This window comes from Cuculus canorus, chromosome 3, assembly GCF_017976375.1.
Source record: "Cuculus canorus isolate bCucCan1 chromosome 3, bCucCan1.pri, whole genome shotgun sequence".
In the NCBI taxonomy this organism is placed as follows: Eukaryota; Metazoa; Chordata; class Aves; order Cuculiformes; family Cuculidae; genus Cuculus; species Cuculus canorus.
In genome coordinates this window covers 5,284,949-5,301,035 of record NC_071403.1, presented here as the reverse complement: position 1 = coordinate 5,301,035, position 16,087 = coordinate 5,284,949, and the positions used below count along the sequence as shown (strand labels likewise).

General features: G+C 38.8%; 1 protein-coding gene across 20 annotated transcripts in view; it reads right to left on the bottom strand.

Moving 5' to 3' along the window:
* Positions 1-16,087, bottom strand: part of DLGAP2 (DLG associated protein 2) — a 508,423-nt gene that overhangs the window by 257,335 nt on the left and 235,001 nt on the right. For all 20 annotated transcript variants that reach the window (XM_054063034.1, XM_054063036.1, XM_054063035.1 and 17 more), the window contains one exon: positions 8,478-8,510. In XM_054063034.1, the coding sequence (XP_053919009.1) occupies positions 8,478-8,510 (33 nt within the window). The remainder of the gene's footprint in view (positions 1-8,477; positions 8,511-16,087) is intronic.

Genomic DNA, 16,087 nt, shown 5'->3' with positions numbered 1-16,087 from the left:
GAAAATACTGTAGCTTGTTATCCAAAAGAAATAAATGAGTAAAATCAAACGCGTTAGCCCACAGAGAAAAAGGCTTTAAAATATTTAGGTTGGTACAATCTCTACATTTTGCAGATTATTTTGCTTTAAAAATTACCTACTGTAACTCATTTGCATATTTCCTTTTGCTCTAAAAAAAGTTTCAATATTTACAGACTACACAGTGCAGAAGGATATCAAGACATTCTTATGCAACTTGAAAAAATGTCCATGAAGATGGAAAATCGAATCACTTCACTTAGAAAATGGTAGCTTAAATGTTAAAAAAAAAAACCAAAAGAAAGGTCTATTAGTAATACTCTGAGCAGGAACAAGTTTTGTACAAGCAGCAATTTTACCAGAACCTATTATTTAAACGTTAGCAAGGAAGTTCACACAGGCACACAAATGTGACTGTTTCTGAAAACCAAGGTGCTGGCATACAAACAGATAAAAGCAGAAGAATCAAAGAGCTTGACACTTTATTTACATTATTTTTTTTAAAACAGGACCAAATAAAGTCAGCATTATGTCAATTCCTTCAGGTAACATTTATTAATCATTAAGTTGATAGCAGGAGCAATAATCTATTTAACTGCTTCAGTGCTATATATAAAGAATTGTCTAATTTGAGCAAAACAATGTGAAAAGAAACAATACTAAAATCAGGCAACGGATTTTATTATGTGTTATTGTTTTTTAAAACTGTCTGGATTATATGTTTTGATGTGTACTTTTCTTCCCTAGACCATTTCAATTTTTTGTTACTGATAACTAATATATACGGCACAAAAACATTAAAGACTACAGGACTCTTAAAAATCATCACTAACCATGGTAAAACTGCCAGTTTTCAGTGTGGATTACTAAATGTTAAGATTAGTAAAATGACGATTAGTAAAATTCTCCGCAGTTATTAAGATATCTCTAATAATTTCCTATTAGATACCAAGGGAGATGTTTATATTCAGAGCTATCCAGATGGAACATCATCAATATTAAGACATCCTGGCAAGTTTAAGGTATTTTTCTGAACTATCTACTACCTAGATTCTTTATTTTAACAAAAAAGAAACAACAATAAAAACCAAACCACCAAACAAACACAAAAGCTTTACAGACTTCTTCTCCTTCCAAACTCTAACACACTAATATTAACCAGAGCGCACCAAAGCTGTTAGTACTTGAAATAAATCCACCCCTCTAATACTGACATATTTGAAAAAGCCATTTTTTTCCTCAAGGAAAGCAGGATTTTTTGTTGCTTTGTCAATTATTTATTTGTATTTCCTATATTTCCCAAATTCTACTGAATATGTTGTGCACTTGATGAGCAAACACAAACATTTTAATGGTAATATTTGTTATGATTGCAAAAACATTCAAATCTTCTTTTACTTAAAAATCAATTAAATCCATCCTCAACTTTTAATCATATTCTATTTTTATAGATTATATAATTATTGGTTTTATAATCTTCTATTTTTAATGGATATCAGCTTCTGTGTGGGCAAATGAGTGATATACTCCAGCATTCTTGCAACTTTGCTAAAAATTTTGCATAAACTCATTTCTTCCCAGAGAAGGACAAAATTATGTTGACACTTTAGTTTGAAAATAATCTTAATCTTCCGACACTTGGATATATTGTCAGATAATATATAATTGGCAGAAGATTCCCAGTCTTCTAACACTTGGAGTCACATAGAGTCTACCTATTGGCTGATTGAACTATTAACAGTTTAACTTAAAAGGACAAGTGTAGGAAAAGAACCCAATGTTCATTTTAAGATACACTAATAGGTCTCCTCTAAACTTGTTTTTTACTTGAAACATTAAATTTCACTAATTAATAGAAAAATCACTTTTCTAAGGTTGCTGTTACTAGCTTGATCCCAGCAAGTCTAACAACCAACACCAACTTCTTGTACCAGTTACTCGCAAAAAATAATGGGTGAGCTTAATGCTAACTGGAGATGCATACCACAGCCCAAAAGAGATCTGAGATGCTGAGAAAGAATCTGAACCTCCTGAACAAATTCTTAGGAACAAAAGAAAGAAAATAGAGGAAGCACCAGAAAGGGCAGAGCAGTCTGTGCCAGCACAGGTAAATTCTGTGACTTCAGGAGAGGTCTGCAAAACCAGTTTTTTTGGTCTACAGTGCTAGGTATGAGAAGACGGTCACTTGAGGGCAAAGAAAATTTCTCCTGCTCTTGGAACCATCTTTTGCCCAGGATTTAATCATTTTTTTGCAAGATACAAAAGATCGTTAAACGATCCCTAAGTTAATTTTTAGTTCGTCTAAACAGCAACAATTTTGGTTGTAACAAGTCACAAGGGATAAAAATATGAAGAATTTCTCTCTGCATTGGTATCATTAGCTTCTCATATATTTAATACACTCTGCACAATACCTGCAGCACAGTACTGGTCTGGTTCTCCGGTACATGCAAAGACTGTCTCATTAGTGGTAGACTTAGTAGTGTTAGGTTAATAGTTGGAGCCGATGATCTTTAGGGTCTTTTCCAACCTAAATGATTCGATGATTTTCTCATGTCAGAGCAACGTATTTCTGTATAACATCTCTCTGAGTGCCCTTGTGTGCTTTCGATGGAAATCTCTACACAAGTTGAGATAACTCCACAAAGTTCTAATACACCCCAGTATGCAGTTTGGGATCTACAGTTGCATCACTGCATGAATATATCTAAAAAGATGCAGACATCTACATAAGGTAGGAATGGGGGAACACTTCCACTTTGTTATTTGGAGGTTGACTCTTAGAGACTCAGAAGGTCTTCGCAGAAGGAATATAAGGATTTTTGCAGAAGGAATACAAGGGTTTCCACAGCAAGAACAAAGTTTTGCCCAGCATAGTATTCAGTTTCTGATACAGTAACTAAAAAGTTAATAAAAAACAAAGATGAAGAAATTATTTATAATGACCTGTCTTTAGCAGAAGTATCTCCTTTATCTATTAAAATATACATTGATTTTTGTTTAAAACATATTTTGAAAACAACTGGAGTTTCCTCTATATCAAACCTGTCAAAACATTTTTACTGTTCCTTCAAACATCCAGTGCTAATTGAATTTGAGGTTGATCTCAGATGTCACTTCACAGCAGCCAATTCCAAGACTATTTGCTTTTCTTTTATACTTTTTAATATTTCCTTGGTCTGAATATATTATGAAACTGGAACACATGGTTTCCATGCTCCTTCCCATGGAAAACAGGATGGATCATTTGCTATAGCGTTAGGGAAGTGCAGTGGATATATTCTGCTGTGGGTTAAAGTACAGGGAGCAAACCATCTCAATATTCATTCAGGTGGGATCACTCCTTGTGTACCTTGGCAAGTTCACTCTCTATCTTTAGATTCCTAAACTCTTCACTATATTCCTTCCTGACAGTGGTGGTAAGCAAAAATTCAACTCATTACTTCAGGCTAGAGTACTCTAGTATGCACAAGTGGTGTTTTCAGGCACTGCACTGTGCTCTCCATCTCATTCCTTACTAATATTCTTCTTTTGTTGTTTTCTTTACCTGTCATCCTAACTAGAGGCCTTCACTGAACTGTTCATAATGAAACTTGAGGCTTCTTTCTGTGATGCTAAAATGAATACAGGACCTAGCAAAGAAGAGAACTATTGTTACTCAATGCCGTTGTGTATGTTGGTATGTTTTATGATGCGTGGTCAGACTTAATTACTAAATATTGTGGAACTGAAAGGACATTTGCCACATAATATTTCCAGAAGACCAAGATATGAATAGTACAGCCTGTATGAAGACTGCATGATCAAGAGGTACCAGAGAGCAAAGTGAACAATAAGTAGAACTGCCTACTCGCTACCCCACAGTCTTTGAATAACTGCTTAGCATATTCTACCATTCTCCTAATACATCAGAAGCTTCTACACAGAGAACTTATTTTCATTATGGAATACTTCTAAAGAAATTAGAAATTGCTACAACAGCATCACAGTAACAGGAGGGAAAGCTTAAAACCTACAGCAAAGCTAGCCTGAGTTTTCCCTACCATGGATATCCTAACAAAGTTCTACGCATAACCACTGTTTCTTATCTTCGAGTGATAAGAACCCAACAAGATCACAAGACGATCAACTGAGGTTCAGATCAAAGGCCCCCATAACAGCCAGTAGCACACACTTGGAGAAACGTCTTTTTCCATGCTCTCCCCAGTTTGAAGATGGAAGTTTTTAAGGAGAAACAGAACATATAATGATGCTTTACCTGGATGCCATAATCTATAGCTTCTATTGTGTAAAGGACTTCCTGAAAAAAAGTCAGATCTTTATCACTTTCTTCTGTTGAAACAGGAGATAGACTGAAACGCCGAGCACAGCCAGACCTTGTGTTAATTCTTAAACTTCACTAGAACCCCACCCCCACCATTCACTTGTATTCCTTTTAACACTATACTCTCCAGACCTGTGTTTCCAGATAAACTGTTCCTGTAACTGGTGTTCTCATGATTACATCAGCCTTTTACAACAGTCTTTCCAACAGAGTATGTTAGCTCTTGAAGACTGAACTAGACACATGTATATAACATGCCATCCTCACCTAAAATCTGGGCAGAAAAAAAAAAAAAGCCACCAAAACCAATCCAACGGTGTTTACTATAACAAATGTAGATCATTTCCACAAAAGGTGACCACTGTCATCCATCTGAAAACATATCATAGAATCATAGAATAGTTTGGGCTGAAAGGGACCTTAAAGACCATCTAGTTCCAACCCCCCTGCCACGGGCAGGGACATCCCATTGGATCAGGCTGCCCAAGGCCCCATCCAACCTGGCCTTGAACACCTCCAGGGATGGGGCAGCCACAGCTTCCCTGGGCAACCTGGGCCAGGGCCTCACCACTCTCATTGTGAAGAAATTCTTCCTTCTGTCTAGTCTAAAACTGCCCCTCTCCAGTTTGTAGCCTTTGCCCCTTGTCCTATCACTACAAGGCTTTGTAAAAAGTCCCTTCCCAGCTTTCCTGGAGCCCCTTCAGGTAATGGAAGGTCACTATAAGGTCTCCTCAGAGCATTCCCTTCTCCAGGCTGAACAACCCCAACTCTCTCTGCTTGTCCTCATATGGAAGGTGCTCCAGCCCTCTGATCATCTTTGTAGCCTCCTCTGGATCCATTCCAACAGCTCCATATCCTTCTTACATTGAGGTTTCCAGAACTGTAGAGAGTATTCCAGATGAGGTCTCACAAGAGAGGAACAGAGGGGCAGAATCCCCTCCCTCGCCCTGCTGGCCACGCTGCTTTGGATGCAGTCCAGGACACGGTTGGCCTTCTGGGCTGCGAGCGCACACTGCCAGCTTACATCGAGCTTCTCATTAGCCATTATCATTGTTCCTTTTGCATTTCCAGGAGTTGGAGCAGCTCAAAGTAGCTATACTATTGGAATTTCTTAGACCACGAGCTTTGCCTTCCGCAACTTTAGGTTCCTCTCAGCAAAAAATAGGCCTCCTGGTCTTCAAAATCTCACGCTGACAGGCATAGTAGCTGATGTGCTTGTCAATACCACAGAGCAAACCCATGATTTTTGAAATGGAACACATATACCTTTGCAGCTCATACAAAAGACTGATTCTCAAACAAAGACCTCCGTGTTGCCCAGCTCATGCTCTTTGGATGAGCTGCAAAGGAGGACATGACATTTATCTACGGATGCACAAATTCCACAGGCAAAACAGTGACTTGTGAAATCTGTATTCCGGTAATATATATCTCCCTTCCATATTTGATATTTTTTGCACTCTATAAAGCACGCACCCACATTGTCCCACACCTGTGCAATGACATCGATGCAGACAAATGCACTTCCTGAATGTGCAGCACTAACTGCTAAAATCTTTGCAGGTTTGGCCCTAGCAAAAAAGCTCGTTTTTACACAGTCATTTCCTATTAATCTTCGTTATGCCAGTAAACTAGGACAAAACTGCTGGTTTTGGAAGGGGAGTGATGGTTGGACAAAGGATGAACCGCTACAAGAACAGTGCTGTTGACCAACCTGACGATTAGAGTTCATGGCTTTCAATACACTTCCACTCTTCTACCTTTGTTCTAAGAGGTAGGAGATGTTGTTCAGAGACTCACCCTTAGCTGTCTGGAGGTTTATCAATAAAAGGCATCAACAGCTTCAGAGGAACTCAGAAGCGGTAAGACATGAAGCCTTGTCTTTGTCTCTCCCCAGTCAGGGAGATTTTTCCACAACTATTTCAAGAATAAGTCTCTGCTCAAAGCCTTGGAAATGAATAGAGGAGATCTACACCATGATGCAGCCACCCTACAATTTTGCAAATTCATCTTAATATACAGAAGTACATTAGCGTACTTTAGTTTTTCTGAAAAGGAGGAGAAAAAAGGAACCTGGAGGCAAATGTTTCTCTTTGAATTGGCCTCAGATACCAAAATGTAAATTACAAGCCACAGTATCTCAAATTTCTGATACAAAGGTTACAAAGAAAAGTCAGAAATTCCAATTAAAACATTGCAAAAAATTTATTTCTTACTTCTTTCCTAATTTTCTAAGTAATAGTTTTCATAGTAAACTTTCTAAGTAAGTTTACTATGGAACCATATACAAATTTATAGACCATTCTGGAGAAAAATTACATCTTTTACTGTTTGAGTTGCATTTTTTTCTGTTTCAATTTACACAACAAAGATGTGAAGTTTCTTTTAGAATAAAGTTTCTCTTTTCTTCTAAAAACTAAAGCCATATTTAGTGTGCAACTACTTGGACACAAAAATCACACAGAAAACTTCTGTGAGTGTTCAGCATTAGATCAGAAATTGTGGTAATCTGGCAAGAAAAAAAAAGATTTTAAGTCTTGTCACTAATCTATGCCAATGTTAATGTCAGTATTTTTAATATTGAGGTAGAGAACTAATAATTAGTATTCCACTAATACTGTATTTGAGGGGAGTTTATGGTGATCCAGGAGATATTAACACCTGAGAAAATTGATTTCTACTCAGCTAAAAACTGAGCGTTACATTCTTGAGGACTGTTCCTACAACAATCCATATAATTGGTTTTTGATTGTGGGTTTTTAATCATAGAAATGTTAAAGGAAATTATTACTGATTTTTTTAGAATTCCCTTTTTACAAAGTCCACGTACATTTATTCAAATATGCAAAGCTGAATTGGCAAGAAAGAGCAGCAATGAAAAGAAAGAATTATTATTATAAAGCAGGTATGACATGTAATACAACAGAACTAATAAAATTCTTAACTTTAAAATGCTGGAAAACCTTATCACGAAAGGAATATCTCATGGAAGGCAAACAAACACCTGCCTTATTTCTCCATTTTCTATATGTATTTGCTATTACAAATTTATCAAAGGACAATAAAAAATTAACAAACCAAGAACTGACTGCTTATTAAAGGAATGCAAAGTAAAGAAAAAAAAACTCTAAAACAATTATTTGTCAGTAGATAACAAAGGAGAAGGAGACAATATTTAATTTACTGAGTGCTTTCATTAGTTGCGAGGTCTCAAAGCCCATAACTTCCAGGCTTCATCTCTCAATTCCTCCCTCCTAAATTTATAAAACATTAAAAGTTTCAATTGTTTCTCAGAAAACTATTTAAGATATAAAGCTGAATATCTTGAGGAACAGACTAGAATCCATCTATTTATTTTCTAATATACTTTGCTCCTGCACCTACAGTTGCTCTTTTGGACTAAATTTCTTAGAAAGACTCCAGATGGTTGATTTGAATCTAATGTCAGCTTTTTGACATTTTCTTTATAAAAGCACCAATATTAATAAAATAAATAAGAGCAGTCCATTTCCTCAATAACAGCCTGCTTTAAAAATCATAATCTCATTAATTCAACATTCATTTAGGCAAATTGTGGGTCTCACCTTGGCATTTAATTAGTCAGTTGGGAAAAAAAAGCAAACAAAACGAACCACCAAAGACCTTCACATGGGCACGTATTTGCACTGCATAACAGCTATTGCTTAATCATCTTTGTTTCAGAAGCAATATTTACACACTTCACCCGCTAAACAGTATTAGCCTCTCAGTTCCCTGCAAATGTAGTATCAAATATAAAAATATTTCCTCATTTCCCTTTTTATGTCCGATTTCTTTGTTTTCCATCCTCAAAGTGATGTCCTTACATGTGTCTTCACACTTTCTCTTACCCCAAATTAGTTTAACAAACAAATAAAAGAATAAGAAGTAAATATTTCAACTTTCGCTCTAATGGACTATTTCCTGCCTGGAGCACGTACTGTGTGCTTCAATCAGCTTAATTCAATTAATTTTGCATATCTAACATAGGGAAGGATTTCTTTCATTGATTCTCATCATTTGGATACCACTTCCAATCTACTGTACACGTGTATCATTTGAGTCAAGTGTTCACTTCTAGCTGCTTTGAAAAATATTAATAGGAAAACATACTCACCTTCAGGCTCCCCACAGAGTGTACACTGTGACTCTGTAAAGAAAAAGAGATACATTAAAAATTTCTTCATTTTAAGATCTATCACAACTGCATCCAAATATAACAAACCCCGCAGAACTCAAAGTTAGCATGAAAAATGCAATTCTATTTTCAGCACCCAATTTTTAGCGTCTGCAAAATAACTTTCAGAAGAAGAATTTTTGTAGGAAGAAGAATCTTAAAATAGAACTACATAAACGTCTAGTTACGTTTATATAACTATCACCTTCATAGACTCCAGATGACTGCATTCATGTAGCATCGCTTCGACATGACTTTTTTTTATATTTGTCGATGTACAACACTGCAGTGACAACATTCACTCAAATAAAATGTCTAAGCCTCCTAATATTTTATTACTGGAGATAGCAAACACTAATAGTGACAGAGTTGTTATATTCCTTTCTCATAAAAGACTTCCAAGTCCTCCCAGGCAAGAAGAGCAAGTCAAACAGTCAACATAAATGCGCAGTTATACTCTGCAAAATATTGAGGTATAGAGTCAAAGGAAATAAAACTCCACCATAACAAACAGATGGTCTCTAGATGTGCAATTACTATTTTATTCCACACCACTATTTGGAAAGTCGGCTGTCTTAAGAAGTATTTTGCATAATGTACAGATATGTACACACACAGAGGAACTATTTTAAAGTATCCCTTGAGATTGAGCTGCTTCAGGTGTCGGTATCAAGCTGGGGAACAAAGTTATTGCTCAGAATCCAAATACCAGAATCAATTAAAATCACAGGGAATGTAATCAAGTTGGCAGATAATTCTGAAATACTGGGGAAAGGCCTCCGAGAAGATGTGTGTACATTTTTACATTAATTCAGTACAGAAAGCAGTTAAACATGCCTGGTTATATACAAATCCAATTCAACAGCATGCAGAAGTTAGCTCCAGCCTTGCATGACAAAGAGGCAATTGGACTTGAGCTGTGATCTTGACTCGAAGGCAAAAAAAAAAGCCAGAAACAGACTATAAGCACAACCCCTGAGTAGATAGACCTTTATGGTGCCAGTGTGACAGTGCCACTTATTTAGAAGTGCTTCCTCCATACGGATAAGAGGCTATCTCACAGTAACCCACGGTTGTCACTTGACCCTACATCTTTCATAGATTTTAAAAACATTGATAGTTGGTTTTTTTTACCAATGAGATGTTGTAGAATGCCTGAAACAAAGGAACGAGGAAAAATACCACCTTTTTATACAGGCAATTCTGCTGCTGATAGGTGGATTACTGCTTTTACAACAGCATAAAGTCATATGAAAGTGCTGCACGGAGGAGAAGGACCTGAGGGTGCTGGTTGACAGCCGACTGAACATGAGCCAGCAGTGTGCCCAGGTGGCCAAGAAGGCCAACGGCATCTTGGCTTGGATCAGAAGCGGTGTGACCAGCAGGTCCAGGGAGGTGATTCTCCCTCTGTACTCGGCACTGGTGAGACCGCACCTCGAATACTGTGTTCAGTTCTGGACTCCTCACCACAAGAAGGATGTTGAGCTCTGGAGTGTCCAGAGAAGAGCAACGAAGCTGGTGAGGGGCTGGAGAACAAGTCTGACGAGGAGCGGCTGAGAGAGCTGGGGTTGTTTAGCCTGGAGAAGAGGAGGCTGAGGGGAGACCTTATTGCTCTCTACAACTACCTGAAAGGAGGTTGTGGAGAGGAGGGAGCTGGGCTCTTCTCCCAAGTGACAGAGGACAGGACAAGAGGGAATGGCCTGAAGCTCCGTCAGGGGAGGTTCAGGTTGGATATCAGAAAAAAATTCTTCACAGAAAGAGTCATTGGGCACTGGAACAGCTGCCCAGGGAGAGGGTGGAGTCACTTTCCCCAGAGGTGTTTAAGGAACGGGTGGATGAAGTGCTGAGGGACATGGTTTAGGGAGTGTTAGGAATGGTTGGACTCGATGATCCAGTGGGTCCTTTCCAACCTTCTGATTCTGTGTGAAAGAGAAGAATTAATTTTGATGCAATTCAGCACCACAAAACACGGAGCGGGAACACTTAGCGCTAGACTGACTACTGTCCTCAGCAGATCTGACAAACTGAAAACAACACCCCAGCGGCAAGCTTCAGAAAGCCCCCAGCGAAAAGCATGAAAAGCCAAGTCTCAGATAACACAGATCTGTTTCTTTCACTGCTGGATGGAAAACGCACTTGCCACAATATGAAGTGATGCAGAGGAAGCAGCTCAAAGGAAATTTTTTTTTCTTGCACTTTTAATTCAAAGACTTTCTGAGGTTTTCCTGAGAGGGGCTGCCTGTCTGTGTGCCGTTTATTATCCTGATTGATAAGGAAGAACAAGCCGACACTTGGTTTCTGAACTTCTGACTTTCTGCTGATCCTCTAAGTCCTCCTAACGACTGCTTCACTGTTTTTTCACAATCCAAAGAGCCTGCCTGACATTTTTGGCAGCCCGAAACACTATCTTCCAAAGGTCCCCACGCAACAGTACAAATTAGCGTCCCTCTTTTCGCCGCTAACATAGATTGTGCCAATACTGCAAATCTGCAGCAGGGTAGATAGCCTAAGTACAAAATAAGTCTTGCAGTTATGACTGGTGCCAGAAAGTTGTCCAAAAGCTAGCTAAGTGTCAACACTACCCTTGCCAGACCACTGATTTTTTTGACTTCTTTCACATGTTTAAGGTCCCCTGTCTACAGGCAAACCAGGTGTTTCTTTCTCTACCTTCAGCATCCCTGTGGTGAGCTCATGGTGGGGGATTTTGCTTTAATTCAGCGGTTCATGCATTCCAGAGTCTGGGAATCATTTCCAACTGACAGCAGCACCTCACTTTCTACACTGGTACGCAGCAGACCTTGTGGATGTGGATGATTCACCAGTAAGCCTCTGTTTATGGATTTCACCACTGTAGTTTGCCACTGTGGAGGAGGACGAGGTACTCTTCTTGTTGTGCTTGACACATACAAATCAAGTGACAACTGAAAACACAACCACCTCTACTAGACGCACGAACAACATGACAGGGAGGTTGTACGGAGAGCACTGTTTTCTACAGAACCTCTGCTTCTTTGAGAGAGAAATAATTAAGACTATTCATTTCATACATTTTATGGTGATTGTAGAGAGATTGCACGTCCTCTGTTTCCAAGAATAAAATCATATAAAATATACACATCACATTTAAATATTTGTAGGTTTACTTTATACAGAAACACACAGAGCTTCTTTACAGCATTTTAAGATATGCTCTGAACTTATTTTAACTTGTTTTCTCTGTAAGGAAGTTGCTGTGTCTTTCATAGAATCATAGAACGGTTTGGGTTGGAAGGGACCTTAGAGACCATCTAGTACCAACCCCTCTGCCATGGGCAGGGACACCTCCCACTGGCTCAGGCTGCCCAAGGCCCATCCAACCTGGCCTTGAACACCTCCAGGGATGGGGCAGCCACAGCTTCCCTGGGCAACCTGGGCCAGGGCCTCACTACCCTCATGGTGAAGAAATTCCTCCTTATGTCCAGTCTAAATCTGTCCCTCTCCTATTTAAACCCATCCCCCCTTATCCTATCACCACAAACCATTGCAAACAGTCCCTCCCCAGCTTTCCTGTAGCCCCTTCAGGTACTGAAAGGTCACTCTAAGGTTTCCTCGGAGCCTTCTCTTCTTCAGGCTGAAGAAGACCAACTCTCTCAGCCTGTCCTCCTACAGGAGGTTGTTCAGCCCTCTGATCATCCTTGTAGCCCTCCTCTCTACCTAAGGGAACTTTCTGGAAGGTAGTTTAATACTAAAACACTTGTACTAACTCGGAAATATTCTCATTTAATTTTCAGTTCTGGGATCAGAAGACAGCAATGAAGGACATGACAACAACACAAAAAGTTACCTCTCTTTCAGGCGAAAGGAGTGGTTTATGCTGAGATGCACCTCATCTAACATTGAATATTAATGCTGAGGCACCCAAAATCTAAATCAGCGAAAGGAAAGAGACACCTAACCTGTCTTAGAAACCTATGTTAGTATGACATAAATAAGTAAATTGCTTTTTGCAAGTATACCCTCCTTGTTCTGTGTGTATTGTAAGAGGTCTTAGACTTGGGCTGCATCTTCATAATAATGTCAAGACAGAAATGCTCATCATAAGCAACCTCTGGAGGAGATCTGGTTCAGCCTTCCACTGAAAGCAAGGCTGTCTCCAACACAAGTTCAGCTCAGTTAGGGTTTTGATAACCAAGTCCTGCAAGCCACTGAGGATGGAGATTCCACAACCTCAGTGGGTAGCCTGCCCTAGTGCTGCATCAGCCTCGCAGGGACCTAACTTGAATCTTAGTCTGCAGTTGGTGGCAATTTTTCCCTGTTGTATCACCCGTCCACCACCAAAAATTCTTTGGCTCCAACCTGGCTGTGACTCCTTCAAAGAGCCATAGTTTGCCATGGATCTTCACTTCAGTGGACTAAATAAGCCCAGCTCCTTCAACTGCTCTGACCAGAAGGCCCTCTGACAGACACCATCCAATTTCTCCCTATGCTTCTGGAAACAGGGACCCCCAACTGCTGAACGCAGCATTCCAGGTGCAGACTCATCAGTATCAGAGGGAAATAATAACCTCCTCACTCTGATGATCACTCTCATCTCGGCATAGCCCAGTACTCGGTCTGTCTATTTGCAATGAGAACACTGTCCACCGAAGCACAACGTGGTATCCACGTTCCTTTGGAAAAAAATAGACTAATAAAATTAAGTCTTAGTAAAATCAGTCCCCTGATCTAAGTCTCCTGCCAATTATAACAGTAATAATGTATGGCACAAGGGACGAAGGAACATATGGGCTAGTCTAGGTGGACCAAGACAGTTCTTTTCAGGACTGGCCAGCCCACAGACAGACTTAAGGGAATCGTGAAATCCCAGCCTCAAACAAGTAACTTTCGTACGCCCAGGATGGATGAAACTATATCTAAACCGAAGGTGCTTAAGCCATTGCCTGTTGTGATGAAACAGGAGCAGGGACAGGACCTGTTAGCACGTTTCAGACAAGGGTATTTCTTAAGTCGCTCTTTCTCACATTTCCTAGTAATAAATTATCCTTTGTAAGAAGGATATGGGGCTGTTGGAACGGGTCCAGAGGAGAGCTACAAAGCTGCCTTGGGCAGCCTGGTTCAGTGGGAAGTGTCCGTGACTATGGATGACCTTTAAGGGCCCTTCCAACCCTCACTATTCTATGATTAAGCCTTTAAGTAGCCGATTCACCTAAAGTACTGTAAGACAGTTTCACAGGAGGTATTCTTTCTTTTTAATATGTCGACAATCAGCCATACTTAAAGATGCTCATTCTTGCAAGCACTCATACACGTAACTTCTTTGTCATTGCTTTCAAAAGTAAAATGAGTAACATGGGAGAGCGTTCAGAGAATTGGAACCCAATAAATCAATAGAACAAGGAAAACCTGTATTTATATTATTAATCTCACTCTATCATTTTGAAATTGTCTAGACAACAGAAATAATCTTCCTAGATACCAGAACTTGCTAACAAAATAGGTCATAAGAAAGATCTTTTGAAGAAATAAATTTCTCATGAAGACACAAGCTCTTTTTCCCTCTCAAATAATATGAAATTTATTTTCTTTTTGATAGTTTTTCATGTCTAACATAAAAGAGAAGTTAAACTAAAAATAATAAAAGCAGACATGTAAATGCCAACCATCTTTCTCCAAAAAGAGTCCAACATTCAGTTTTAAATTAGAGTGAAGACAAATTAGTCTGTTAAACGTGTTCACCATTCCTTTTTCTGTATATACTTTCCTTGTATGGTTGATGCAAATACAATATCTGCTATAAAGAGCTAAAGTACAGGAAACTATATGCAAGCTATAATACAATTAAGACTAAAACTACACAATATTAGCAGTATTATAAATCACTTTAAAGAAAATATTGGGTGGTATTTAAGAGTTAACCACACTTCAAAGTTTACTATGCTATCAGTAGGGCTTGACCAGCATTATGGAGTACAACCAGGACAAATGTTTACTGAAATACAGGGAAGTGACAGTATGACAAGAAATAATATGCAAAGGTGAGAAGCAGGTCCCAGCAGTACCACGTTCAGCAAATGGATGCAGTCAGCCCTTCTGACTATTCCTTGAATGATATCGTATATCCAGCTTTGTATCCCCACTTCATTTGTGTAATAGACCTTTCTCTCTCTCTTTTCATCTGATATTGTCAGAGTCCCTTTGCAGCTCATCCCTGCTGCCAAGCTTCCCTATATTATTTTAGATTTTATTTACAAGCATGTGCATTATTTATTCCTTATGTTTATCTTCCCCCCTCCTCCCCCGTCTACATCTATTTACTGAGTGGCCAAAAAAAGATACTCCTGTTATAAAATTACCGAATATCACTGCCTATTTGAATCCAGAATTCAATGCATTAGAAGAAAACTGGAAATTATTCTGGTTTCTCGTAGAAATGTGGCTGGCCTCACAGAAAACAATTCTCCGTTTGCTTCTTTTCCCTTTTCATAAATGAAAAATAATAATAAATATTAAAAGCAATGAAAAATAGATCAAATAATAATAGTAATAATATTAAAAGCAATGAAAAGTAGATCAAGTTCCAGTAAGGAAATTTAGGAGACAGAGCATTGGATTTTGGCTGTAATCGCAAGAAATGCAACTGTTTCTGATACCATTTCATCAATGTGTCTTTCCATGTTTGTACTGATGTCAGTGAAATGGAACTCTGAGACATGGAGTGGCCATGCAATATACCGAGTTTTACTGCAGCTGAAAAGCAAGGTATAATTCAAGCTAAACAGCGAGACTTCTAATAATTTTCAGAATTTCAATCCAGTATTTGTATCTAAATACAGCTATAACGGCGCCCACAAAATCTGTATTATGAACTACATCTTCCATTCTCTCTTTTCATGTCTGTTTTTCCTCCTACACCTTCTGTCTTTATCTGGATGTTCTTCCTCCTGTTTATATCTCACCATCGCATGATACCATCAGCTGAAACATTGATGTGAGAGACTTGTAGCATGAACTCCAAGATTCCATCATGTTCTCTCTCACATTCAGAGTCACCTTCTTTGTCCCACAGCAAAGCAAGAGCAAATCCTGCGGAGATCAGCTCCACGTCCAGTCACTCATGCAGGTAAAGCATTGTGAGACGCCTACAAAAAACAAGTAGCCTTTTCTTCTGCAAAGCGCATTTGAACTTTACCAACTGACATTTTTCTAGTACTTTCTAAACCCTCTAATAACAGGGAATACAACCCATTCAAGTAAACTATCTCTCTTGTTAAACTGTCTTTGCAGCTGGAGAAACTTTTCCTATCTAGCCCAAACTGGCATTGGTTTTGACTATGCAGATGGTAAATACAATTTTTAATGTACTTGGGAAAAAATAATACTATCTATTCAGATACTCATTATTTCCTTCACACCTTGTTTTCCTCTATTCTAAGCCTCCAGTTTTTCCTCAGAGTTGTGGTTGCTAATACTTGGCTCATCTTTGCTGTTCTCCTCTGGGATCCTTCCACTTGAACTTGATCTTAAAGTGCCCCTTACTGAATGACCTGAATGCCTCGACTGCCAGGTAGAGT